At 42.3% G+C, this 26,170-nt stretch overlaps 1 protein-coding gene across 1 annotated transcript in view; it reads left to right on the forward strand.

The window, feature by feature from the left end:
• Positions 1 to 26,170, forward strand: part of LOC308301406 (cingulin-like) — an 82,248-nt gene that overhangs the window by 6,501 nt on the left and 49,577 nt on the right. The window contains exons 2-8 of the mRNA XM_080745386.1: positions 13,333 to 13,553; positions 17,241 to 17,420; positions 17,863 to 18,024; positions 19,471 to 19,552; positions 22,569 to 22,791; positions 23,709 to 23,806; positions 25,166 to 25,235. Of these exons, the coding sequence (XP_080601512.1) occupies positions 13,334 to 13,553; positions 17,241 to 17,420; positions 17,863 to 18,024; positions 19,471 to 19,552; positions 22,569 to 22,791; positions 23,709 to 23,806; positions 25,166 to 25,235 (1,035 nt within the window). The 5' untranslated portion in view covers position 13,333. The remainder of the gene's footprint in view (positions 1 to 13,332; positions 13,554 to 17,240; positions 17,421 to 17,862; positions 18,025 to 19,470; positions 19,553 to 22,568; positions 22,792 to 23,708; positions 23,807 to 25,165; positions 25,236 to 26,170) is intronic.

A 26,170-nucleotide genomic window follows, 5' to 3' on the forward strand; every position in this document is an offset into this window, starting at 1 on the left:
ACAGCGCGTCTGAATTATCATTATAAACTGTAACTTTAACCACTTTTCAACCTGGCCTGCCTGTGTTGGGCACGTCATTATAGTAGGATTCCCACGGTCATGAAATTCCTGGAAATATTTTGAAATTAGAAACATATTTTTCCAGGACTGAAAAAGTTTTGGAATTTATCAAGGGTCCTGGAAGGTTCTGGAAAAAAAATAGCTATGCATTGTCTTTGGTTATCGATTTTGTCAATACCTCTGAAATGACAAATGAAACATGGGCCAAATTGTCAAATATATAGAGGCAGAAATTGTGAAGATTTGCTCACAACGGAGGCGAGGCGTTGTGAGCATGTAAATCTGCTATTTTCACAATAGAACCGTGTTATACAAAATTCCTCAACTCTTAGTGCTCGTCAGGGTGCCGGGGTCCCCAGTTAAAACATGATCATTTCGGGGGTCACGGCCTGAAAAGGTTGAGAACCACTGGCATACACTACCTGTCTTGGGGCATTGCGCATAGGAGTAAGCGACCTGTAATTGAGCTGAATTGTTGTTATATAGTCCTGGAAATTGGGTTAAATATTCTGGAAAAGTTTTGGAAATTAATTGGTAAAAATGTGTGGGAACCCTGTTATAGGAAACATTACACAAAAATGTATTTTTCAAGCAGATCTGCAGGCTCATAACACATCGCATCATCATCACATAGCTTTGTTCTAGACATAAATCTAGAAGGTTTGCTCCATGGACAATGGCTGGTTGATATAATATTTGCCTTGCTGCAGGTCAGAAATAGCTGTTTGTGTGCATTGCTGTGCAGCAGGGACGTGCAGAGAATGTTAGAGAGGCAGGGGCTGAAATTACCAAAAGGTCCATAAATGGTGATATATAATAGCCAACCTCCAAGCTCACAACGCGTCGCAGCTCGACGCGTTGTGAGCTTGGAGGTTGGCTATTATCGGTGCTTGATACCACACTGAACTAAGCATTATCAAGTCAATACTGGAGATGTGGAGTACAGCATGGATTTCTACACAGAGAGGGCAATTAGGAAGTTATTTTAAGCTACCATTGGACAAAAGCTTTTTGGGAGGGGCATAGCTACAGGCTAATTCTTTCAACATAAGGTGCTGCATTCAAGTTCAGGAGAGTTTGGACAAGGCAATTCTCTTGAATGCTGCCTGCAGGTATGGCATGGAAAGAGGGCATTTGCATTTCTTTCATTGTAGTGAAAACTGCATTGGAGAGGGCACTTTTTACAGAGGGATAAAAGGGAAGGGGCTCAAGCCTCCTTTGATGTCTATGTGTGCACGTGCCTGCTGTGCAGTGTAGCGGTGCAGTGCGGTTCTGTTCTGTGTGTCATTCGTTAACGGCGTGCTTCAAGGACAAACGTTGCGAAAGGTGAAGGCAGCTCTGTGTTTACAAGGTGCCAATTAATCAGAGAACAAAGCACACTGAAAAAGAAACCACTCTCTCTTGTAAATGGTTAATGGTGCATTTATGTAGCACCTATCCACAATGCTTTAAAATGTACATTCACCCATTCACACCAGTGTTGCCATGTCTGCTTATTTAAGACGATTGGGCTTCTTTTTCTGTAAAGTTGCTTAAGTTGCTGTAAATAGAGCAGTCAAGTTTGACGTCATTTACACATCCTACCTGGTTCACGTCTCTCCCCCCCCCCCCCCCCCCATTCTGAATTATTATACTGACTTTTTTCATATTGTGTCATATACCGTAAACAAATGATCTCCACGGTTTGACTCATATGGACATGAAGACTCAGCTGATGGTGAGAAAATGCTAATGTTACTGTCGCCGAATTAGTTCCATTTTCGCTAGAAACAGACTGTATCAAATATGAGTGACTGACTATCATAAAGCATACAGAGCCACCTCCCCGACAATATCGCGGAGACCGTTTGTTTATTTTTGGACCACAATGCTTATATGAGACGATTTTAAGATGACACAATGTTATTCTCCATAGAGAAATTACTTCCGTGAACCGGGGGGATGAGCGAGTCACGTCATGACTTCAATGCTCTATTTTTTTAGGCTGGTTTCTGTGGTAACCTGTGTAGTTGCTTATTTGGGCTTGCTTCCAATTTGTATTGTTTTTGAGTGGTGCTCCTGGAAGGAGGCGGAGCTAAGCTCCAACATCTGGCTTTGTCCGGGCCCCCAAAAATGTCTGAAGCGCGGCCTACATCTGGCCTACATCTGGCCTACATCTGGCCTACATTTTGGCACAATGCGCTTAAAGTGTATTATACGCCCGATGCCCGATGCTTAAGCCATTTAGGCCTAGAATTATTGAATGCTTTAACTATTGAAAAATAGCAGATATACAAGCTCACAGCGCGGCACCGAGTGCCGCGCTGGGAGCTTGTAGATCTGCTATTTTTTGAAAAATCATGACAATTTGTGCAAATCTTTGAAATATCTAATTTTTTAAGTGAACATTTGTAACTCAAATATTTGCTTCTCGGGGGTCCCTGATACAAAATATTTTGAGACGGGGGATCGGCGGCCAAATACATATAATTTTAGGGGTCCTTGACATGAAAGAGTTTGAGAACCATGACGTAGAAACGTGTTTTTCAAAAAAACCTTAGAAGGATTTAGTTAAAGCATAAAGTAATAATACGCAATAATGTACCCGTTCTGAATGTGTTCATGAAATTCACTCATGAATAGCACCGCTCACTTCACACTTGGTATGATTTTTATTCATGTATTCTAGAGTAAATGCTAACTACTCGATCACTGCTGTTAAACGGCACAAGGTTCTTGTGTATTTTATGCTTAAGGTCAAGCACTACTTGACCTTGCGTGATCTCGTAAAACCGTGCACAGGGTTGCTGTGTGCGCATGCGTGCACACACACACACAAGCATTCACGCATGCACGCACGCACATGAATGGACACGCATTGGTGTGTTCATGTGCGTGTGAGTGTACACACAGAGTGAAACGTACACAGTCAGAGTTGTATAAATCCACTAGGACTCTACAGTATCTGTACACTCTCAAGAGTTAGGTGTGTGTGTGTGTGTGTGTGTGTGTGTGTGTGTGTGTGTGTGTGTGTGTGTGTGTGTGTGTGCGTGTGCGTGCGTGTGTGCGCCCGTGCGTGCAGTTTCACAACAGTTGAGTGTGTCATGTTCTATTGGTTTTGTGGAGGAACTGACTCAGTTTTATCACCAAACACTGATAAGAGAGAAGAGATGTCATTCCTCTTTTTCCTTCCCTCCCTCTCTCTCTCTTTCTGTCACTCTCTCTCATAAGCCCCCTTTCCACTGCAGCTTTAGCGCCACACTACACTACACACTACACCACACCACATGAAAATATCTTAATTTTCCATTACACAAACAGGGGTTGACACTAAGGTCTCAGAGGCACAGGTCATGTTCTACTTGCCCTCAGGTCTTGGCCACGTGGAGGGAGGGAGCGATAGAGAGAGACGGAACATTAGCCCCGTTCAAGTAGGCACAGATGTCATTATTATGTTACTCAAATGTGCACTTCCCCGGTCGTGGCAACTCAGTAGCAAACTTCACCTGCCCGACATTTGTTTTACTTGCCCTGGGCAGTCGGGCAAGCGTTAGTGTCAATCCCTGACAAAAGTACCCCTATCAGTAAGAAACAAATCGACCCTTTTAACTGTGATTATAATACAATATACATTTGTATTACAACTATCCTAATTATACACTATAATTGATTACAACTGTGATTATGATACCCTATCAATTATTATAATGTATTACTATGATTATTATGATACACTATAATAGATTATAACAGTGGTTATAACACAATATAATCTATATTATCATGTATTACAACTATATCCTGGTGGTCTAAATGGAAAGTCAGTGAGTGATCAGTCATTATGAAGTGTTTGGCCCGGTTTGGCCTAGCTCAGACATACTCTGGATTGGATACTTTTTAGTACCAGAGTTAGTACAACTTTAACACCACTCTACCCAGGTCCTTGTAGTGGAAAACTTGGCACCTGTGGAGTGGTGTGGTGTCGGCCCATGTTAGTGGAAAAGGGGCTTATGTGTGTCTGTCTGTCTTCTCTCTCGCTGTCTCTGTCTCTTCTATATCTCTGTCTCTCTGTCAGGTGCGTCAATTGGGTATGGCAGGTATTCGCTGGTTATTATGTTGTTAAATTACAGTAAAATAACTACAAATGCAAAATTTAACATAATGGTCACTTTAACAATGTATTATAATTATATTCTCCACACTTGTATTCTCCCCAGCTTGACAAAATGGTATATTACCAGGTTCCGCAGGTCAGCTGCACAGGTGCAAAGCATTATTGTTAATTGTGGCACGTTTACTAACATGCCAAGTTTAGCTGCACTTGAACAACCGTTCCATGCTGCCATATCTTTCTATGGCAGCCTATATGGCAGCCTATATATTTTTTCAGACGTTGTGAAAATAGCCGATCTACATGCTCACAACGCCTCGCAGCGCGAGGCGTTGTGAGCATGTAGATCTGCTATTTTCACAATAGAACCGCGTTGTCCAAAATGTAATGCCTCTTTTCCACGAGGACTCCCATCTTTGCCATACCCTAGCTTTTGCTTAACTGACGCCACTCTCTCTCTCTCTCTCTCTCTCTCTCTCTCTCTCTCTCTCTCTCTCTCTCTCTCTCTCTCTCTCTCTCCCTCTCTCTCTCTCGGGGTTATTGTGTCATATTGTTGTTCCCGTCTCATCTAGGCCCTGTGTGTAACAATACAGTGTTGTCGCTCCCGTGCCGTCGACCCATTTTACAGTGGGTCAACAGTTCAGTTCACATTCCACAGCCAGGCAGATCATTCTGCTGCTACACCGTTATGAATAATGGAGCAGGAACTTAAGCAGGTACTGAAGAATGTCTAATAATCTACACTGAAGGCTGAACACAATGATCAGAGAGCTAGGGGGCGTCGCACCACATTCTGGGCCCTGCCTGGGTACTTTAACCCATTCTGGATGGGCACACATTTTTAGGCCTAGAATTATTGAATGCTTTAACCAGTGAAAAATAGCAGATATACAAGCTCACAGCGCGGCACCGAGTGCCGCGCTGCGAGCTTGTAGATCTGCTAAGTCGTGAAAACATTTTGCTTCTGGGGGGTCCCTGGAACTAAATATTTTGAGATGGGGGTCCGTGGCCAAATACATATCATTTTGGGGGTCCTTCACATGAAAAGGTTTGAGAGCCACTGACATAGTAGTCTCTCAAGAACAGACTAACTGAGCTCCATTTAAGTGAAAATGACCTTTTCTTTGACGATTGCTGGCCAGATTGCTGACATAGAAACATAGGTTTTTTCAAAAAACCTTAGAAGGATTCAAAAGACACTTATAGAATCGGGTCAAAATTCAAATTTTCACAATTTTTCAAAAATAGCAGATGAGTGCCGCGCTGTGAGCTTGTATATCTGCTATTTTTCAATAGTTAAAGCATAAAATAATGATACACAATAATGTGTACCCGTTCTGAATGGGTTTAAAGTATATTACCCCTTCAGGCTGGGAACACATTTTTGTGTATTACAGTATGTACAGTATGTAGTACAGTCATTTTCAAAAAAAAATATTTAACGTTTTTTTTCCGATTTTTTTTCTATGAAAGCCAAAGGTGTAAGCTATCAAATAGTTTTCGATTTTTTTCCCCTAACTGCTACAGAGGCTTAGTAATACGTTTTCCAGAAGAAAAAAAAACAGTGGGTAATATTCAAATCAGACTTCAGGTCTTTAATGCTTTATTCAATCGGACTTAGGCCTAAATGCCGTGCTGTGAGCTTGTAGATCTGCTATTTTTTTTTTATCGTGTCAATTTGTGCAAATCTTTGAATATTTCAAATCCTTCTAAGGTTTTTTGAAAAACCCATGTTTCTATGTCAGTGGGGTCATATCATTTTGGGGGTCAAGGACCCCCAAAATGATATGTATTTGTCCACGGACCCCCATCTCAAATTATTTAGTTCCAGGGACCCCCCAGAAGCAAAAAAATGTAGTTACAAATGTATACATTTTCACGGCTTTTCAAAAATAGCAGATCTACAAGCTTGCACCGTGCCGCGCTGTGAGCTTGTATAATATCTGCTATTTTTCAATAGCTAAATAATTAAGGCCCCTCCACCTTGGGCCAGTGTTGTACCCGAACGCGTTCAATGAACGATCGACGATCGTTCATGAACACGTTCTTTGAGCGTTCTGAACGTTCTTTGTTTTTGCTTGATGAACGATATTGTCGAACGCGTTCATTCTGACGCCCGTGAACGGCGTTCGTCGGCCGTTCATGCGGCTGTCCACGCCTCCGCGGTCGTCTGTCCTCTCGGCTCTTTTTCATTCACATGCTCCAATAGCACGCACTGCACGCAGCTCCTCGCGAACGTTGATATGCGGTGCTGCAGCTGGGTGCTTCATCACATGACTGTGAATCTCCTCCTCGTTACGTCTCGCAGTCGCAACTCGCAAGCAAAGCCTGACTACTTTGTCGTATGTGTGTTGCACGGCGAAAATAGCTGATCTGCAAGCTCACAACGCGTCGCATCCACGAGACAACGTGAGCTTGTAGATCAGCTATTTTAACCAACGCAGAAACATGCTGTGCGCAAGGTTTAGAAACTTCTGCCTTCAGCCCTTCACAATAAGGGTGCAGGAAGACTGGGCACTGGGCAGTGGGCACCTAAATATTGTGGGCACCTCAATGTTAAGCTGGATGCAATTATTGCTGTGTGTGGTTCTATATGGGCTGTGTCAATAATTTTGACAAATAATGGCTTGCAGCAACGTCTAAACATTTTTTTTAATAGCCAACAGTATAAAAATATTATGGTTAAAAAAATAACTAAAAAATAACTAAGTTAGTTCATTTTGGTGAACCATGAACTTTAGTTCAAAATGTAGAATTGAATGAACTATGAAATGAACTAGTTCATTTTAGAAGTTTTGAACTTGAACTTGAACTAGTTCATTTTGAAAGTGAACTTTCCCAACACTGCCTTGGGCCCTAGTAACTCAGTCCCACTTCCCCCACGTGTGACGCTCCTGCTCGATGCCTCTCAGTTTGGCCTTGTGCTCATCAAAGAATGTCATGCCCTGAGGCCACAGTGGCCTTAACCCATTTAGAACGGGTACACATTTTGTGTTTCATTATTTTATGCTTTAACTATTGAAAAATAGCAGATATACAAGCTCACAGCGCGGCACCGAGTGCCGCACTGTGAGCTTGTAGATCTGCTATTTTTGAAAAATCTCGTGAAAATTAGAATTTTTACCTGATTCTATAAGTGTCTTTTGGATCCTAAGATTTTTGGGAAAAAAAACTATGTTTCTATGTCAGCAATCTGGCCAGTCATCGTCAAAGAAAAGGTCCTTTTCACTTAACTGGAGCTCAGTTAGTCTGTTCTTGAGAGACTACTATGTTAGTGGTTCTCAAACCTTTTCATGTGAAGGACCCCCAAAATGATATTTATTTGGCCACGGACCCCCATTTCAAAATGTCTAGTTCCAGGGACCACCCAGAAGCAAAATTTGAGTTACAAATGTTTGCTTTGAAAATACATATGTTCAAAGATTTGCACACATTTTCACGACTTTTTCAAAAATAGCAGATCTACAAGCTCGCAGCGCGGCACTCGGTGCCACGCTGTGACCTTGTATATCTGCTATTTTTCAATAGTTAAAGCAATCAATAATTCTAGGTCTAAATGGCCTTAATGCCCCAGCTGACTGTACCACTTTCTCCTCTGTCTCTTTCTTGTCAATATGTAGACACCAGTCTTATTCTTGTCATTCAGAATCTCAACAAAGGACTTTCCGGTGGCTTTTGTTGAGATTCTGAATCCTTAACTCCCCTGAGTCCTCGTCTTTCAAACCAATCCAACAACTTTCTTTTTGATGGAGGACTGAGCATACAGTATATAGATCAGATTGTAAATATCTTAATGAATTTATTTCACTACATGTCTTTCTACACCAGGGGTTGGGGTTCCCAGACTTTTTTGTCTCAGGGCACCCCATAAATATATATTTTAATCCGAGGGCACCCCTACATTATAATTTCCCCTCCCAGCACCTTATATTTATAGCATATCGTCGTTGTCGGGTGGAAACCTTGTATGTCCAAAACCGTTCGTTTTGTATTTATCATCTATAAAATGTACTAAACTAGTGAAAACAGCAGATCTACAAGCACACAATGCCTCGCATCGCGAGGCGTTGTGTGCTTGTAGATCAGCTGTTTTCACTAGTTTTGTGCGACAGTCTTGTATGATGAAGCAGGGCTTTGCTTTACAAATGCAAATGCTTTACGTACACATTTGGAACTTGGAGATACGAGGTTTCTGCCCGACAGTGACGATATTTTAGTGATTATGTTGCGAGGAAAACGTTGAGATAAAAGCCATTTGGGTGAGAACTGACTGAAAATAACTTTGTACTTCAAGTTTAAAATGATACTAAATATTTCTTCAAGTGTCCAAATAAATTCCAAATATTATCAAATTATCTCGCGGCAACCCTGGACTGCCGTCACGGCACCCCAGGGTGCCCCGTCACCCACTTTGAAAACCCCCGCTCTACACATCAACTTTTAAATCATCCTTAACCCTTAATTACAATTAATTCTTTCAATGGCCTAACATCTGACAAAGGCCAAGTGGCCGTGACTGTACAATGATGAATATCCAGACCTGGAAGAGGCCAGCTTTCTGTCCAATATGGCGGCTGTACATACCCTATAAAATTCCATTCAGTGTTTTCTTATTAACGTTTGATTATTCATTCACCGTAAAGGAATGTTAGACCAACAACCATTGTCCTTGTATTCAAGACATCGTGGGGTGCAGCGTCAACACTGTCAATAAAGCGTTTGAATGAACGTGAAGCACGTTTGTGTAGTGTGTGTGTGTGCGTGTGCGTGCGCGTGTGCCTGCATCCTCGTGCCAGATTGAATCCAATGCTTTTTTGAAGTCGACAAAGCAGGAGAATAGTTTGTTTTTGTTTATTTGGTTGTCGATAAGGGGCGTTGAGGGTGTAAATGTGGTCTGTTTTGGTGTTTTTATTTTGTCTTGTAGTTCTTTTAGAGTGATTTGGGAATCTAGTGGGTTTGTCTGTGTGTGCGTGTGTGTGTGTGTGTGTGTGTGTGTGTGTGTGTGTGTGTGTGTGTGTTGGGTGTCATGGTGTAATGAGAGCTCAGCATGGGACCACTTTGTTTGTTGAGCTCTGACACTGTGTGTGTGTGTGTGTGTGTGTGTGTGTGTGTGTGTGTGTGTGTGTGTGTGTGTGTGTGTGTGTGTGTGTGTGTGTGTGTGTGTGTGTGTGTGTGTGTGTGTGTGTGTGTGTGTGTGTGTGTGTGTGTGTGTGTGTGTGAGACACAGTGGGGGCGGGGAGGCAGGCTGTGTAATATGGGTCAGTTGTGTCTCTGCTTGGAGACAGTTAGCGTGGGTTCAGTGATGCTTTTGTTCAGCTCAAATGTTCTCATGGCGAGGACCCTCACATTGAGACGTATTGGGTCGTGGACCCCCCCGCTGTAAACGATCTGGAGCCAGGGACCCCCTGTAGGAGAAGATCTTTGTGCAACTTAGTTGCAAATTCGATGACAGAAAGCTATCATGTCTCTTATTGGACTGACTTCTAGTCGCTGAAAGTATACTGTTGTATCAAATTAAACACTTTAACTGGTGTTAGGGCTGTCAAGATCATTATCGTTTAGTTGACAAATTACAGGCGTTGACACTAAAGTCTAAGAGGCACTTGCCCGTTGGGCAAGTACAGGTTAAGTTTTACTTGCGCAAATAAGGTCATGCCCGGTCATGCCCACTTGCCCAAAAAGTAATTGATAAATGCAGAGTAGCGACAGTCACTTTAAATAGCCTGAATGAGCACAACTGCTACTTGTAAAATGGTAACAATTTTTTTATCTTTTTTTCGTGAATAACCAATAATATTTAATGAAGACAGTTGCTTCCCCTTTTAAATACACTTGCCCGTCAGGCAAGCTGAAAGCAAACTCCACTTGCCTGAACATTTTATGTATTTGCCACAGGCATTCGGGAAACCGTTGGGGTCAACCTCTGCAAATTGTGTGTGTGTGTGTGTGTGTGTGTGTGTGTGTGTGTGTGTGTGTGTGTGTGTGTGTGTGTGTGTGTGTGTGTGTGTGTGTGTGTGTGTGTGTGTGTGTGTGTGTGTGTGTGTGTGTGTGTGTGTGTGTGTGTCAGTTTCCAGTATTGACAAATTACATTTCTCTTTGTTATTTAGGCTTTGTAAACAAAGTTGCACAGCCATACGACAAATACATAAAGCAGTGGTTCTCAAAAGGGTGTCCAGGACCCTAGGTAAACTTTGGGGCAGGTGGAGTTTGCTTTCAAGTGCTAGTTTGAGAGGGGACACACACAACCATCTAAACACAACACCTGAATTTGGCCAGAGTCCTCTGGGGTGTGGAATATAAAACAAGAGCACGGCTTACTTATAATGTGCTGCTGTTTTCACTGTTGCTAGACTTAAAAATACAAAACAAGTGTGAACCCATAGTCATATTCTTAACTATATGTATTTGGCATAAAAAAATTGGTATGATTTTTTTTTATCACAAATCCCCAGGAAAAAGAAAACGTGTTAAATTGAACGGTAATTCAAATTGTATCTACTTTTCCGGCATGTGGGCATGGCCTTGGGGCAAGTAGAACATGACCTGTGCTTGCCCGTGCCTCTGAGACCTTAGTGTTGATTGGCTATTTAGTATTTACATCATGCAACCAACTGTGCTTTAAAATCAGCCATTACGACGCCATCAAGGCACGCCAACATATATATTTTTCTCGGCAAAACCAACTTCAGATTTAGTCGTCCAAATCATCATATTTAGTCGACTAAAACTAGACTAAATCTAAAACTTTTCAGGTGAGTCAAATATTAAACTACAAAATGAAATGTCATTCAAAAGACTACGACTGCATCGAAACCAAAAAAATGTGCTGTCACAATTATTACTAGCAGGGACAACAGGAAGTAGAGATGCCAGGTGTTTGTTTATGGAGGTCAGGGGTGTGTCTCTAGTGCAGACTGAGAGTGAAACTCCACTATCTATCTGTACACAGTAATCATTGATGGAGGCTCACACGCAACGCTGAGGTGGAGGGCTGGCTGGTGTAGCTAGGGCACTTTATGCACGCTCATACTCTCTTTTGGCATTCAATTGTCAGTCGCTGTTCATTTGTGTGACAATTATTGTTTATTGTTTATTTGGATCCCCATTAGCTACTACCTTAGCAGCGGCTACTCTTCCTGGGGTCCACAGAGATAAAATACATTACAAAACATTAATACATTTCACAGTACAATATAAGAAACAGTTAAAAATGTTAAAATGCAACCAAAATATAAAACAAACAAATAATAATTATGGTAAATCATGATATCTCAACAACCCCCAAAAATACAAATACATTATATTCTATATAGAAACATTAAACATTGTGCATTGTCGTGTTAGCCCTTATCAAAGGCTAACACCATTGGATATTTCTTTAATTTCTTTTTAAAATCAGATTTACTTTTTGCCGGTATGATTTGTGATGGAAGACTATGCAGCTCGTTCATAGCTCTATACATGACTGTGTATTGCATGGAATTAGATTTTGAGATCTAATTCCAGATTTTGAGATCAAATTCCATGAATGAATGGTAACATTTTCATGTCCTGATGCCTGATGGTGACAGCCCTGTTGGTGTTCTGGTCTCTCTCTCTCCTCTCTGCAGCATGGCGGCCGTAATGATACACTACACCACTATGATACCCAAGTACCTGTCAACATACTTTATAAACATTAAAGTTATACTATGTAACTTTTTTTATAAAACATATCTTAAAATTGTCCTAACTATTAAATCGGTAAAGTTTTAGAACCCCCACTCCGTTAATTTCAGCCCCAAAAGCCTTTTCTTTATATGTTTTCTACTTAGCCGTGACAGGGGCGGGATTTCGCGGCAAAATGACGTCATCTGCATCATCCGTATACGTTGTGTATACGTTGGCCAATCACATTGCAGATCATACACAGATGATACACTACCGGCCAATGACAGTGCATCTTGAGGTCTCTTCAGGAAATAGCTTGCTTCAACAGCTTTGTTTACACTGGTCTAGAAGTCTAGCCTGTAAACCTCCCCAACGCCGGTCCGCAGAGGGACACTACGGATGCGTGGCGACTTGGCGAGGCGGGCGAGGCGGACGCGGGGGTCTGAAGGCCTGGTCCGCGGCGAAAAACGGCCGAAAAAAGCAGACGCGACCGCGGTTTGCTATAACGCTACTGACCACTAGTTGAGCAACTTACACAGTATAGCTTTAAGGATGTCCATAATTACAACACCAGAGGCAGTGCCACAGATCACTTTCAACCCAGAGTCAAAACCAACAAAGGGTCAAACTCTTTTTTTCTGCTATACCACCAAAATGTGGAAAGCCTTACCGAAGGCCATAAAGGAGTGTGGATCACTAGCATCCTTTAAAATTGCCCTGAAAAACCACTTACAGGCAGCAGCCGTTCGCAAAAAACTAACCTAGCCCAACCCTACCCTCCCCTGCCCCTTCTTTGTATATACTTACTGTTTGTTTAGACTTACTGTTTTCTTTTTTTGTTCTCTCATTTTCTTTTCTTTACATATCTACTGCATAGTACTGTGTTCTATTCGTCTGTCATTCAATGTTATATGAGATACTTTAATGGTTTCCTGTGGAAATAAGCGTAGTCTTTTCATGGATCTCCTTTTAGTAGACCTTGTGTGACCAGTGAACTGTACTGTCATGAAACTGTACCTTTTCTAGGGCTGTCACAATTATTACATAATCGTCTAATCGTGATTATTTGACATAATCGTGATTATTTTTCATAATCGTCATAATCGTTTCCATCTTGAAAAACTTTCATATATTTAAAAAAAGAGTCAAAAATAGTGGAAATAGCAGATCTACAAGCTCACAACGCGTCGCATCGCGACGCGTTGTGAGCTTGTAGATCGGCTATTTCCACTATCAATGTTATTTTTTAAGTAGTAAGTCGTCAAATATGTCAGTAATGTATTTGTATATTTAGGTTATGTGTCATATATGCCATATGCAACTTCAAAGCCTAAAAGCCAAACAGAAATGTAATTATCAACGACAAAAACACAATTAAATCGTTAATCGCCAATTATTTGAATGACAATTAATCGTCATGTAAAATGTCATATCGTGACAGCCCTAACCTTTTCCTATGCAAACTTCTAATAAAGTCTTCAATCAATCAATCAATCAATCAATGTTTTCTGGTCTCTCCCTCCTCTCTGCAGCATGGCGGCCGTGCGGAGGAGCCCGGCGGCGGCGGTGGACCACGGCGTTCAGATCCGCTTCATCAACGACCAGCGCGACTCGGGCGGGGGTCTGCCGGCCTCGCCCGCCAAGGGCAGGACCAGAGCCAAGGCCCAGGGGGGCGGCTCGGCCCACCGCTACGGCGTGGCCATCCGCGTCCAGGGCATCCACGGACAGCCCTACGTGGTGCTCAAAGACGGAGGTGAGAGACGGGGGAACGGGGACGCTAACACGATGTTGTTTTTGACAGCAAATTTTCATTTAGTTTTAACCCATTTAGAACGGGTACACTATATTGTGTATCATTATTTTATGCTTTAACTATTGAAAAATAGCAGATATACAAGCTCGCAGCTTGTAGATCTGCTATTTTTGAAAAGTCGTGAAAATTATAATTTTGACCCGATTCTATAAGTGTCTTTTGAATCCTTCTAAGATTTTTTAGAAAACCCTATGTTTCTATGTCAGCAATCTGGCCGGCCATCGTCAAAGAAAAGGTCCTTTTCACTTAACTGGAGCTCAGTTTGCCTGTTTTTGAGAGACTACTGTCAATGGTTCTCAAACCTTTTCATGTGAAGGACCCCCAAAATGATATTTATTTGGCCACGGACCCCCATCTCAAAATATTTAGTTCCAGGGTCCACCCAGAAGCAACATTTGAGTTACAAGCGTTCGCTTTAAAAATACATATATTGAAAGATTTGCACACATTTTCACGACTTTTTCAAAAATAGCAGATCTACAGGCTCGCAGCGCGGCACTTGGTGCCGCGCTGTGAGCTTGTATATCTGCTGTGAGCTTGTATATCTGCTGTGAGCTTGTATATCTGCTGTGAGCTTGTATATCTGCTGTGAGCTTGTATATCTGCTATTTTTCACTGGTTAAAGCATTCAATAATTCTAGGCCTAAATGGGTAAAGGGGCTTTGCACACAGGCCTGTTGCGTTTCTTTTCGTTTGCTGCATGATTAAAACGCATTGCAAGGCTGTGCGGAATCCACACTGCGGATCCGAAAAGGATTCATAAAAGGAGTCAATGAGTTTTTTAACCGCATGCGAAAAGACTCACAAATCGAACTGGGTTCGATCGGGAAAGAAAACGCACTGCCGCAGCCAATTGTCACACGGCAGATTCGGAGCAGGTGTGCATGAGGTCATAGAGAATCATTGGTTTCTTTTAAAAAAAGGAAATTGTCAGTTTTTTCCTTGCGAAAAATCGCGCCTGTCTGCAAAGCCCTTTAGTCATAGTCGACTAAATATCATACATCTCTAGGCCACTAAATCTACAGTTGGTTTAGTCAACTGAAATGTATTTTGGCAGGCCTTGGCATCGTAATGACTGATTTTACACTTGGTTGTGTGCTGAAAATAGCAGATCTGCGCTGCGACGCGTTGTGAGCTTGTAGATCGGCTATTTTCAGCACACAACACCTGAGAACAACCAAACATAAAATGACTCTCTTCTCCACTAGTCCCTCCCTTAACGTTTTAGTCTAGTTTTTTTTTTTGTTGACGAAATTGCCAATATATTTAGTCTTTTTTTTTTAGTCGACAAACAAGTCGACAAAATCAACACTGACGGTACGCTGCTTCTACTGGACCTGGAATGCATTATTACTTTGACCATTATTTTATGCTTTAACTAGGCCTATTACAAAATAGGAGATATACCAGTAAGACTCCCTAATCGGGAGATAAGCGACCGTTGGTCGCTTATCTCCACAAATATCACAACCTCCACCTCTCACGTCATACGGGTAGCCATAGTTACACCTGGAATGTTGAATCTCCATATATGGAGATAACCTACGCATCACACAAAGTCTGACCTCACCAGCCCATACTTGGGCATGGACGACTTATATCTCCATATACGGAGATGGCCATATATGGAGATACGATGACATCACAGAGTCCACAGCTGATGATGTGGCGTGATGTCATACAATAAACAAACAAGCCCTATATACTGATGCGATACGATGACATCACAGAGTCCACAGCTGATGATGTGGCGTGATGTCATACAATAAACAAACAAGCCCTATATACTGATGCGGAGATATGAGCAGGGCAAAGGTGTGACGTGTGACCGACCGACGGACGGACGGCCGGTGGAGGTTTTCATAGTAAACTGCTCCCTGACGGTCGCAACAAGCTCTCAGTGCTCCGAGCCTGTAGATCTGCTATTTTTGAAAAATCGTGAAAATTTGTGCAAGTCTTACCCGATTCTATGAATGACTTTTAAATCCTTCTAAAGTTTTTTGAAAAACACATGTTTCTATGTCAGTAGTTCTCAAACTCTTTCATGTCAAGGACCGCTAGAATGATATGTATTTGGCCGCCGACCCCCGTCTCAAAATATTTAGTTCCAGGGACCCTGCGAAAGAAAGATTTGAGCTACAAATGTTTGCTTTCAAAAATATATAGGCTATTCAAAGATTTGCATTTTTTTTTTTAAATGGCAGATATACAAGCTCGCAGTGCGGCACTCTGTGCTGCGCCGTGAGCTTGTATATCAGTGTTTTTTTATTTTTTTTTATCTCTTGAATTAATAAAAATAAAAAGGAAATGATGATAACAAAAATGTAGGGTGAATGAGCCAGTCTTTAGAAAACACTGATCGTATTCATAATCCATGGTGGTCGCACCAGACCAGACCCATAGATAGAGAGAGTTCTGACATCGACTCCCATTGTAAGCGTGGAAAGCGGACGTGACGTCACCATTTAGCTTACTGGAGTCTGGTGATATTCCTGTTGCTCTTCAGCCTTGTCCACCTCCATTGTAACCGAGGCGTTTTCACTCGCTGGTAAGTAGACAAAATCACGTCTTTTCTCCCTTTTAACGCATTATTGACTTTAAAATCGACTTAAATTAACTCTCCAAGTTAACTAATTTCCTGCTATCCCCGTCGAAACCAGAGATTTCCCGCTGTACCACTCTGCGATGCCCGTAGATCCCGGAAATTTAATTAGCTTTAATCATTATGAAACGATTAAAAGTATGATCGCTGATTATAGCCGATTCTGGCTCTTTAGGCCCGCCTCCTAACTGTATCCGGTCGTATTTCCGGTTTGGACCGGATCTAGGTTTCCATATCCGGTCTGAGGTCCGATCGTAGCTCCGTTCCCATAGGTTTCCAGTGTAAACAAGGAAGCAGCCTGCCCGGTCATATCATCGTCTTTTTTCACGTGTTTTTTTTTTTAATTTGGTAGCTGTTTGATTCCACTACCCGCCTGGCATATGATCTGCGCACATATCGTCTGCTATGTGCGCGAACGTGTCCACGTGTTACCATAGCGCACAGCTGGCTGTTTCAAAATGTTTTCTTATGTAACACGGGCAGATACAGCAGGGATACAGCCTGGCAACGGATATGTCTATTCCAATGGATTTATTTTTATTCGAAAGCTGTCATCAAGTCTACCCGTCTACTACATGAGTCGCGCACAGATCGTGCACTATGCGTGCACGTGCCCACGTTAAAAGGTAAGGAAAATTTGGCAGGAAAACAGTTCAGCCTATGTTTAAAATAGCAGCAAATGAGTTAATTTAAGTCAACTTTAAAGTCAATAAAGTCAATAATTTTAAATTCAATAAAGTAAATTTTCTTACATTAACCATTCATTAGAGCCGATTACGTGACATAATAATGTTGCCTAACTTGGAGAGTCCCGTGAAATCGTTAAAAGGGGGAAAAAGACGTGATTTAGTCTACTTACCAGCGAGTGAAAACACCTCGGTTACAGTGGAGGTGGACGGGGCTGAAGAGCAGCAAACTGTTGTTAAGAATGTCACCAGGCTCCAGCAACACAACTTCCGGTCTGCAGCGAGATCAAAGCGTGACGCTACTCTCCTCTTGAACTACTCTGGGTCCCACCCCTATAGGTGAGAACGGTGACTCGTACGGTGTGCAGCTGAGGACACAATACGGCTACGGCAGCCTGCCTGGCAGGGGCAGGGAGGAGGAGCCACGCCCAGCGGGAGAAGGGGAGGGGCTTAGGAGTGGCGTGCTGCGGAGGGCCCACTCCCACGGCTCACTGCTGGACACAGAGCCTGGAGGAGGAGGTAGGCCTCGCCCTGTATGAATCAAATATATTTAAAGGAGTAGTTCAACCCCCAAATGACTTTTTTTCTATTGATTACTCATGCCATAGAGACTTGAATTCAATGATACCTTTTTGTATTTGTCGCATTCCTAAGAGAAAAATGTGATTAGCAAATTTACCCCCATTTATTCCGGATGGGGACCCGAATGCATGGCCCTGGTGGGGGACCCAAATGCATGGCACTGGATGGGGAAACCGTCAGGGTAAGATTTACTATAATCACATCTTTGTCTTAGGAACGTGACAAAAAACAGAAAATATTATTGAACTCAAGTCTCCATGGCGTGAGTAATCAATGGAAAATAAGTCGTTTTGGGGGTGAACTGCTCCTGTAATGATGGTGACAGATCAGGTGTAGTATGATGATGATGGTGACATTCCTAGTCTAATGACGGTGACAGTTGTAGGTGGAGGAGGGACGGGGGAGGAGGGTCCCACACAGCACCACCACCCACTGGGTAGCCACGGTAACCTGGACCGGGTGGGGGTGGCCCCGAGCCGGAGCCGCTGGGACGAGGGGTCCTACCAGACGCAGCTCAACGGATCACTGGGTCCAAGTAAAGGTACGGAACCTCCAAATATCAATAGGCCTACTTCAGCTTTATTATGTTTTGGTCGTAAATTAATCATGCCTTAAGCTAGCCTTACACCTAACAACTTTGGTAAGATTGTGGACAGATTTGGGAAAGATTTCTTAAAGACTACCCCTCACACTATAAGATTTGAAAAAGACTCCCCAAAGACTGTAGGATGATTTTTCAAAGATTTCAGTTGTTAGATGTGTATGCCTCTAAAGATTGTGTAAAGACTGGTTCAAGATTCCCTTTTATTTGCTGAAATATGCCTTTTATATAGCCTTGTGTTCCTAAATAAATTATTATTATAAAGCATTAGGCTAACCATAAATGAAAATAGCCGATCTACAAGCTCAGTCACAGCGCGTCGCATCACAGTATTGCAGTATTGATACTTTTACTTGATTACTTTTCCATCACTGCACATGCAGTGCACACACACACACACACCGAGCTCCGCCTTCCTCCCCCAGCCCTCTGTGCCTCTCCTCTCTAGTTCTCTCCTCTCAGTCTAGCCGGCGCAGATCGATCCTATCAACTATTATCAACGTTGAATGTTTGGAATAATGGAAACGCGGAGAAATAACTAATAAAGGGCTGTTGTAGAAGCCGCACCAACAACGACCGCAGTCTGGCAGCTCAGGCAGCGTCTTTTGGGGAATGAATGGCTCGGCTTTTGGCTTGTTCTGTTTTGGTTGTAGGCTAGGCTACGTCATTGTATTCATTCAGACTCAGCCCCGATTTGTGAAAATATTAAACCAGTTTGATATTCTCGTAACAGAATCTGGCTCTCAAGTTGGGGTAAAAATCGAGTCGGACCACTACCTCACATTTAACGATTGAGTAACGACTGAGTCACGGGAGCGCGCCGCAAATAGCCCCGATTTTATTACGACTGAGAAATCTTTACCAAGTTGTTAGATGTAAGAGGGCCTTTACTGTACTTTGCATTTTGGTCATCTATCTACCTCTCTCTCTCTCTCTCTCTCTCTCTCTCTCTCTCTCTCTCTCTCTTAAAGTGATATTTCACTTTCAAAAAACATTTGGGTTATTTCATCGTCCAATCAGGCTTTTGGGAACATCAGGAGAGTTTTTGAAATGCTTGATTCAGTATTTAGTTTAATTTACCTCCATTTGCCCCCCTTTGCCACCTTCCTATACCCAAACCCAATTTCAAACTCCATTTTAACCATGGTAGATTCAATGAAAACACCCGTCATTTTTTTCCTGTCTTCTCCTGACATCCTCCAAATTTGTGAGCAGGCCTTGTTTATTCCGATAACATTTCCCCAAAAGCCTGATTAGATGATGACATGACCACAAGTGAAATATCCCTATAAGTGGCTATGGTCCAAAGTTCAATGCCATAAACCCAATTAAATAATATATCACAACTATCTGTATGACACTTCCTGGTCATTGTGATGGTGACAGGTGTCTCTCCAGGCAGCCAGTCCCTCCTTGACCTCCCTCCTGCCTCGTCACAGCCCTGTCCCGTCCCCACGCACCCCACCAGGTGAGTGCTGGAGGAAGTGTATATGTCTGTGTACTGCATCTGTTCTTGAGAGTTTAGTTTGTAAACCATTGAGAGCGGGAACGCATCTTTGTTACGTTAGGTTTTAACCATTCCTTTATGCTTTAACCCATTTAGGCCTAGAATTATTGAACGCTTTAACCAGTGAAAAATAGCAGATATACAAGCTCACAGCGCGGCGCCGAGTGCCGCGCTGCGAGCTTGTAGATCTGCTATTTTTGAAAAAGTCGTGAAAATGTGTGCAAATCTTTGGATATATGTATTTTCAAAGCGAACGTTTGTAACTCAAATTTTGCTTCTGGGTGGTCCCTGGAACTAGATATTTTGAAATGGGGGTCCGTGGCCAAATAAATATCATTTTGGGGGTCCTTCACATGAAAAGGGTTGAGAACCACTGACACAGTGTCTCTCAAGAACAGACTAACTGAGCTCCAGTTAAAAGGGAAAAGGACCTTTTCTTTGACGATGGCTATAGCCAGATTGCTGACATAAGCCAGTTCGCAAATAGCGCCATATTGGATATACCGCAATGCATTTTGGGGATGCGCAAAGATCTCTGGGATGCATTGGGTCCATGCGCACCCAACTCTAGGGGGCGTATCGCAGAGTCTTGTAGGATGACGGACGCAGCGACGCAGATGACCAATATTAGTAATTTAACTGTTCCTCAGCTAAGACGGTATTTATTAGACCGTGATATTGTTGTGTTAAATGCATTAAAGAAGGATTTAGTTGCCCATTGTTGTGCAGCATGTCTTTTAAATCTGCAACCTATACACCAAAAACAACATGCTACAGAAATAGGAGGACCAGAGGAGGTCCAAACTACTGGGTCATAGGGACATAATTTGTCTTACCGATCCGATCCTGATAACCTCCGAAACGGCTGGGAGGACATCATGTTATCCACAGTTGTTAAGTGAGCTATAAGTAAGTCTAATAGTCCGTTATTGTCTCTCCAGGTCGGCAGAGGAAGTGTAGCGCCCAGGTTTACATTAGGATAATTGACACCGGGTGAAACATGGGTTATAACATCGTGGGATAAAAACAAACAAACCCAAACAAATAAATAAATAATAAGTCTATTAATAAGAATCATATCAAGTTTGCTGCAATAAATAGGCATAGGCCTATATGCCATTGGCCGTTCAAATGTTTAATTGGCCCTTAATTATAAAGACCACCGGCTACTGCCGCCTGGGGAAATGCTGTTATTAGGCTATAATTTAAGCCCATCATTAATATTATTATTTGGATAAAGTATTACAACCATTAAAACATCATAATCAAGTTTGTATCGTCACTATCGTGATCGGACACTAGCTGGTTTAGTGCCTGGCAGCTTGCTACTGCTGCTCATACTCTATGCTGCTGCTGCTCCTCGCAAGCCTCGCATCATAGTAAAATATAAAGACATAATATATAAGAGCTACTGGGCTCACAGCACGTCGCAACGCGGCAGGTTGTGAGATTGTGTGTCTGACATTTAGATATGCAGAAACACTGTTGTACGGCAAAGGCTTCTCCAGTTTATCAGCGCTGTGTACGGGACTCTTGGTTCGCTCAGCGTCGGGGGTTTAGCTTTACTGTTATGACAAACAGAACCGGCCGGCGTGATCTGAAGAACCAAGCCGGACTCAGTTGACGATAATAAAACAGGGATCCAACCTTCTATGGGTCGTGGAATAACTTGGATACGAGCAAGCACAGTGACTGTCTGATCGTAGCAATGGATTAAGTGCCAAGTGGTGAAAGTTGTGACAAGATTCACGATGCAGGCAAGTTGCTTGCACCATCGGCATCATGGCATAAAATTAACAAAACAAAATTTTTGCATATTACGGTTGAATGAGATGTAAAAGCCCAAATCATTGATTGGTAGGTTACTGTACGAACGCATCGCACAAGCAAAAAGTAGCCTAGTTTGGACCTCCTCTGGTCCTCTATTTCTGTAGCATAGAGCATATTGTTTTGGTTAGGTTGCAGACTTAAAAAAGACATGCTGCACGGCAAAGGGCAACTAAATCCTTCTTTCATGCATTTAAATTAATTTAGTCCACCGACAAAAATTGGTCGTGTGCGTCTGTCATCCTCCAAGACTATCAAACCCACTGCGTGTCTGAGATGCGCCCATAGAGTAGATGCGCCCTCTAGTGTTGGGTGCGCATGGACCCAATGCATCCCAGAAACCTTCACGCATACCCAAAATGCATTGCGCAATATCCAAGATGGCGCTATTTGCGTACTGGCTTATAGAAACATAGGTTTTTCAAAAAAACCTTAGAAGGATTCAAAAGACACTTATAGAATCGGGTCAAAATTCTAATGTTCACGACTTTTCAAAAATAACAGATCTACGAGCTCGCAGCGCGGCACTCGGTGCCGCGCTGCGAGCTTGTATATCTGCTATTTTTCAATAGTTAAAGCATAACATAATGATACACAAAATGTGTACCCGTTCTAAATGGGTTAACCCATTGAGACCGGGAACGCATCTTTGTTACATTAGATTTTAACCATTCCTTTATGCTTTAAACTATAAAAAAATAGCAGATATACAAGCTCACAGCACGGCACCGAGTGTGAGCTTGTATGCTATATTTGTAATAATGCGTTCCATTTGTGGAATACTTTGCCCATGTACAACCTGTATTCAAAATGTTAAAGAGTCGAGCACAAACGTGTTGGCATCAAAATATACAGTACGTACGTACAGTACCAAAGTAAAAGGACTGCACATTTCTATTTTCAGAAATCCTGGATCTGCGGACTCATAACACAGACCAGCTATTTTTGGATAGCAAAAGTATAACATATGCCATAATGTTTTGTCTTAGTACTATCACTAAAATAAAAAAAAATAACCATCACTAAAGCTTTCAATATTGTTGCGGAGTAAAACATGCAATATTTGCTCTCTTCAAAGTCAAAGTGCATCAGAATTGTCTGAAGTGCCGTATTGGTATTCCCCCCCCCCCCCCCCCCCCCCCCTCACCAGGTGGGAGCGTGGAGGTGTGCCGGGTCAACAGAGACGTCCGTCCCCCTGTCCAGAGGACATCACCCCCAACCCCTACTCCTCTCCCCCGTCGTCCACACACAGCAGCCTGGGCAGGGGCCCGGGATCCGTCGCCGCGGTTACTGCGCCCTCGGCCAATCACGCGGCGCCATCGGGGAGATACGTTGCCGGGGAGACGCCTTCGGCGAATCAGACGGAGACATGGGTAAGGAAGGGCGTCTCTTCCAGTAGGTCAATGACTGGTACCAATTAAGTCTGACATCATTTTGTAGGCAGAAGAGAACTTTTGCCCCCCAAAAAAGCGAATCTTTTCACTATTTTTACTATTTACTATTTTTTCTTCTCTTTGTTGTTGAAAGGAAAGTGGTAGAATTATACTTTAGTCGTTATTTTTTTCTCGGATATGTTGAAATAGCGAGGGACAGATATTGACAATAAATCTGCTTGGAGGTCTGACTACAAAATGATGTCACGGCTTAAAAGCCCCATAATGTATTGATTTAACAAATCTATCTTATTCTTCTTTTAAGCTAGATAACGTAAAAAGGTGTTAGGAAATATAAATCTAATATTCTGCATTTCCATGTTTTGTTTTATAGATTTAGGATGGTATATCACCAGGATACGTCTCTTTCAAAAACGAGAACTTTCTTATTCTGCTTTGACCATCTCACTTAATGACCACAAACTGTGTGACCCAGGATAAATAATTGATTTTTAATGGGTAAAATTCCCAGTTTCTTAGCCGATCACAACTCGTTGTGCACTTGCAGATCTGCTATTTTCACTAGTTTGAGTCCTGGGCAAATGTGTAATCTCTCTTTTGGGTCTCGACCTGAAAAGTTTGGGAACCACCGGCCATGTATGCCACCTATTGTACAATTCAAAAAGAGCCGATCTATTTTTTTTTTTTTTTTTTTTTTTTTTATAATTTTTGCCTGTATAGGTATGCCAGGTTGAAAGTGTTTTAAATGGATGTATAATTGATGACAGGTGATCACTATTATCTTCTATAGGTTTAAATGTGTGCATCATTGGTGAGAGGTGATCACTATTCTATAGGCCTATAAATGGACGTATCGTTGTTAATGACAGCTGATCACTATTGTCTCCCATGTTCAGGTGACCCCTGACCTGCTGCTGGATCAAGGTCAGAGTTCAGAGTTGAGCAGTGAAGAGGAGGAGGTTATGAGCACCATCTACAACCTAGTGAGAGGAGGGTAGGTGATGAATAGGCATGGGACGATAAGCAATATTATCATTTATCGTGATAAAAAACACTCACGATAATCGTATTGCGGACATTTAACCCATTTAGTGCCTCAGACATGAAAGGGTTAATTGTCCAAAGTGCCGACCATTTTATCCATTCGCGGCCACTCTTTTGAAGGCCGGGAGTAGATCGAGCTCACAATTCCCACTTGACGACCTTCACGATTCACCCACCATTAGTCCCAGTTCAGATTGTAAACAAGGAAGGAGGATCTATGTTATCATGGTTGTGCTATTTTAGCGAGAAAACAATGCCATCCTTGGCCGGAAAAAGTATTTTTTCGAGTAAATGTACTGTAAAGATCATTTGTTTTCTATGGCACACTTTTGCGTGCACGTGGACGTGCGATGGAAACGAATCGCGGACTTCACCCGTGCCAGCCTTATTCACCGGACCGAAGGTAACCAGTGCCAGCTTTCCTGTATATACAGTATATTTCGCGCCACATCGCGGGATCGGCACTTTAGACACCGTTTAATATTTCGCGAGACATCGCGGGATAGACACTAGATTAGTTAATTTATCGCGATATCCTCCTCTGTCATGCACTGGGATCAATTCACCTTTCATTTGCCGAGCTGCATATCTGGTACCACTGTTAAACCTTCTAGAATTGGTAAAAGGTAGTTATAATATACGTACTTGATACAGTCTCTTTCAAATGTCTTTGCCAAAAAATAGCCGATCTACAAGCTCACAACGCGTCGCGTTGCGGCGCGTTGTGAGCTTGTAGATCTGCTATTTTTTGGCAAATGTTCCACCCCAGGATAATGGATTTTGATTATCGTGATAATATTGTAAATCGCGATTTCTTTTGTCACAATAATCGTGATATGACATTTTTATATCGTACCATCCATTCCCTAGTGATGAACACCATTCTACAACCATTGAGAGGAGGGTATGCAGCTTTCTTACAGAAAAGTGAAGCTTGTGCTCATGCTACACATACTGTTGTCACTGTTGTCATGCTTCACTTGACACCACAATGTAATATAATATAAATAGTAAGACGGGATTCACTTCCCAGTGGATTCCTCGCAACTCGTGTCAGTGCAACCACACTTGCAATTTACCAGAATTGCACCTTTATTGCCCATATATATAGATATAGTTTTAATGTAAATAAACAAATAAACAGAGCTATTGGCTTTGACGTGTCAGGAGAGAGAGAAAAAAAAGAAGTGCAATTAACTGAATGACAATAGCAAAGTATTCCACAAACACACAGATTTATACTTGATTTCTTTAAAATGTCTATAGACTGACCACTGATTGGTTGTTTGTACCTGTATTGTACCTACAGGACCAATGAGAGTCAAGATGCAGTCAAGCACAAAGTCCAGATCATCTTCCAGAGGATTCAGAGGCTCATGGTGGGTCATTGATTCATACTGTTGTTGTTTGATTTTAGTTTTTTCTGAATTGAAGGCATTTCCCAAATGCAGGCGTTTGCAAATACATGAATCAAATAAAATAAACAGAGTGGGGGACCCCATATATGACAAAGAATGGAAATGACCAATTATAAATCTACAAGCTCAAAACGTGTCGCAGTGGGATGCGTTGGGAGCTTGCAGATCGACTATTTTCTTGGTGCGACACCGGCACACAACTAAGTAGAATTTAAAGGGCAACTTTGTTTTTTTACAACAAGGGTTCATATTTTAGATTTTAATTAAAGAAAAGATGATTGTTAGAACGTTTTCATTTACTGCGTTCTATCGTTTTAGCGATTTTAACTCATTTGCTGCTATTCTAAACATAGGCTGAACTGTTTTCCTGCCAAATTGTCCTTATCTTTTAACGTGGGCACATGCACGCATCGTGCACGATCTGTGCGCGACTCATCTAGTAGACGTGTAGACTCGATGACAGCTTTCGAATAAATGAATAGACATATCCGTTGCCATCCGCCAGTGTTTACATGAAAAAAAAACATTGGAAACAGCCAGCTGTGCGCTATGGTAACACGTGGGCACGTTCGCGCACATACCAGACGATATGTGCACAGATCATATGCCAGGAGGGTAGAGGAATCAAACAGCTACCAAATAAAAAAAACTGTGTGAAAAAAGACCATTCTATGGCCGTGCAGCTCCTTCCTTTGTTTACAATGGAAAACCTTTGGGACCGGAGCTACGATTGGACGTCAGACCGGATATGGAAACCTAGATCCGGTCCAAACCGGAAATGCGACCGGATACAGTTAGGAGGCGGGCCTAAAGAGCCAGAATCGGCTATAATCAGTGACCATACTTTTAATCGTTTCATAATGATTAAAGCGAATTAAATCTTCGGGCTCCTCGGG

Source organism: Nannobrachium achirus, assembly GCF_963921795.1.
Source record: "Nannobrachium achirus genome assembly, chromosome: 2".
NCBI classification, from domain to species: domain Eukaryota; kingdom Metazoa; phylum Chordata; class Actinopteri; order Myctophiformes; family Myctophidae; genus Nannobrachium; species Nannobrachium achirus.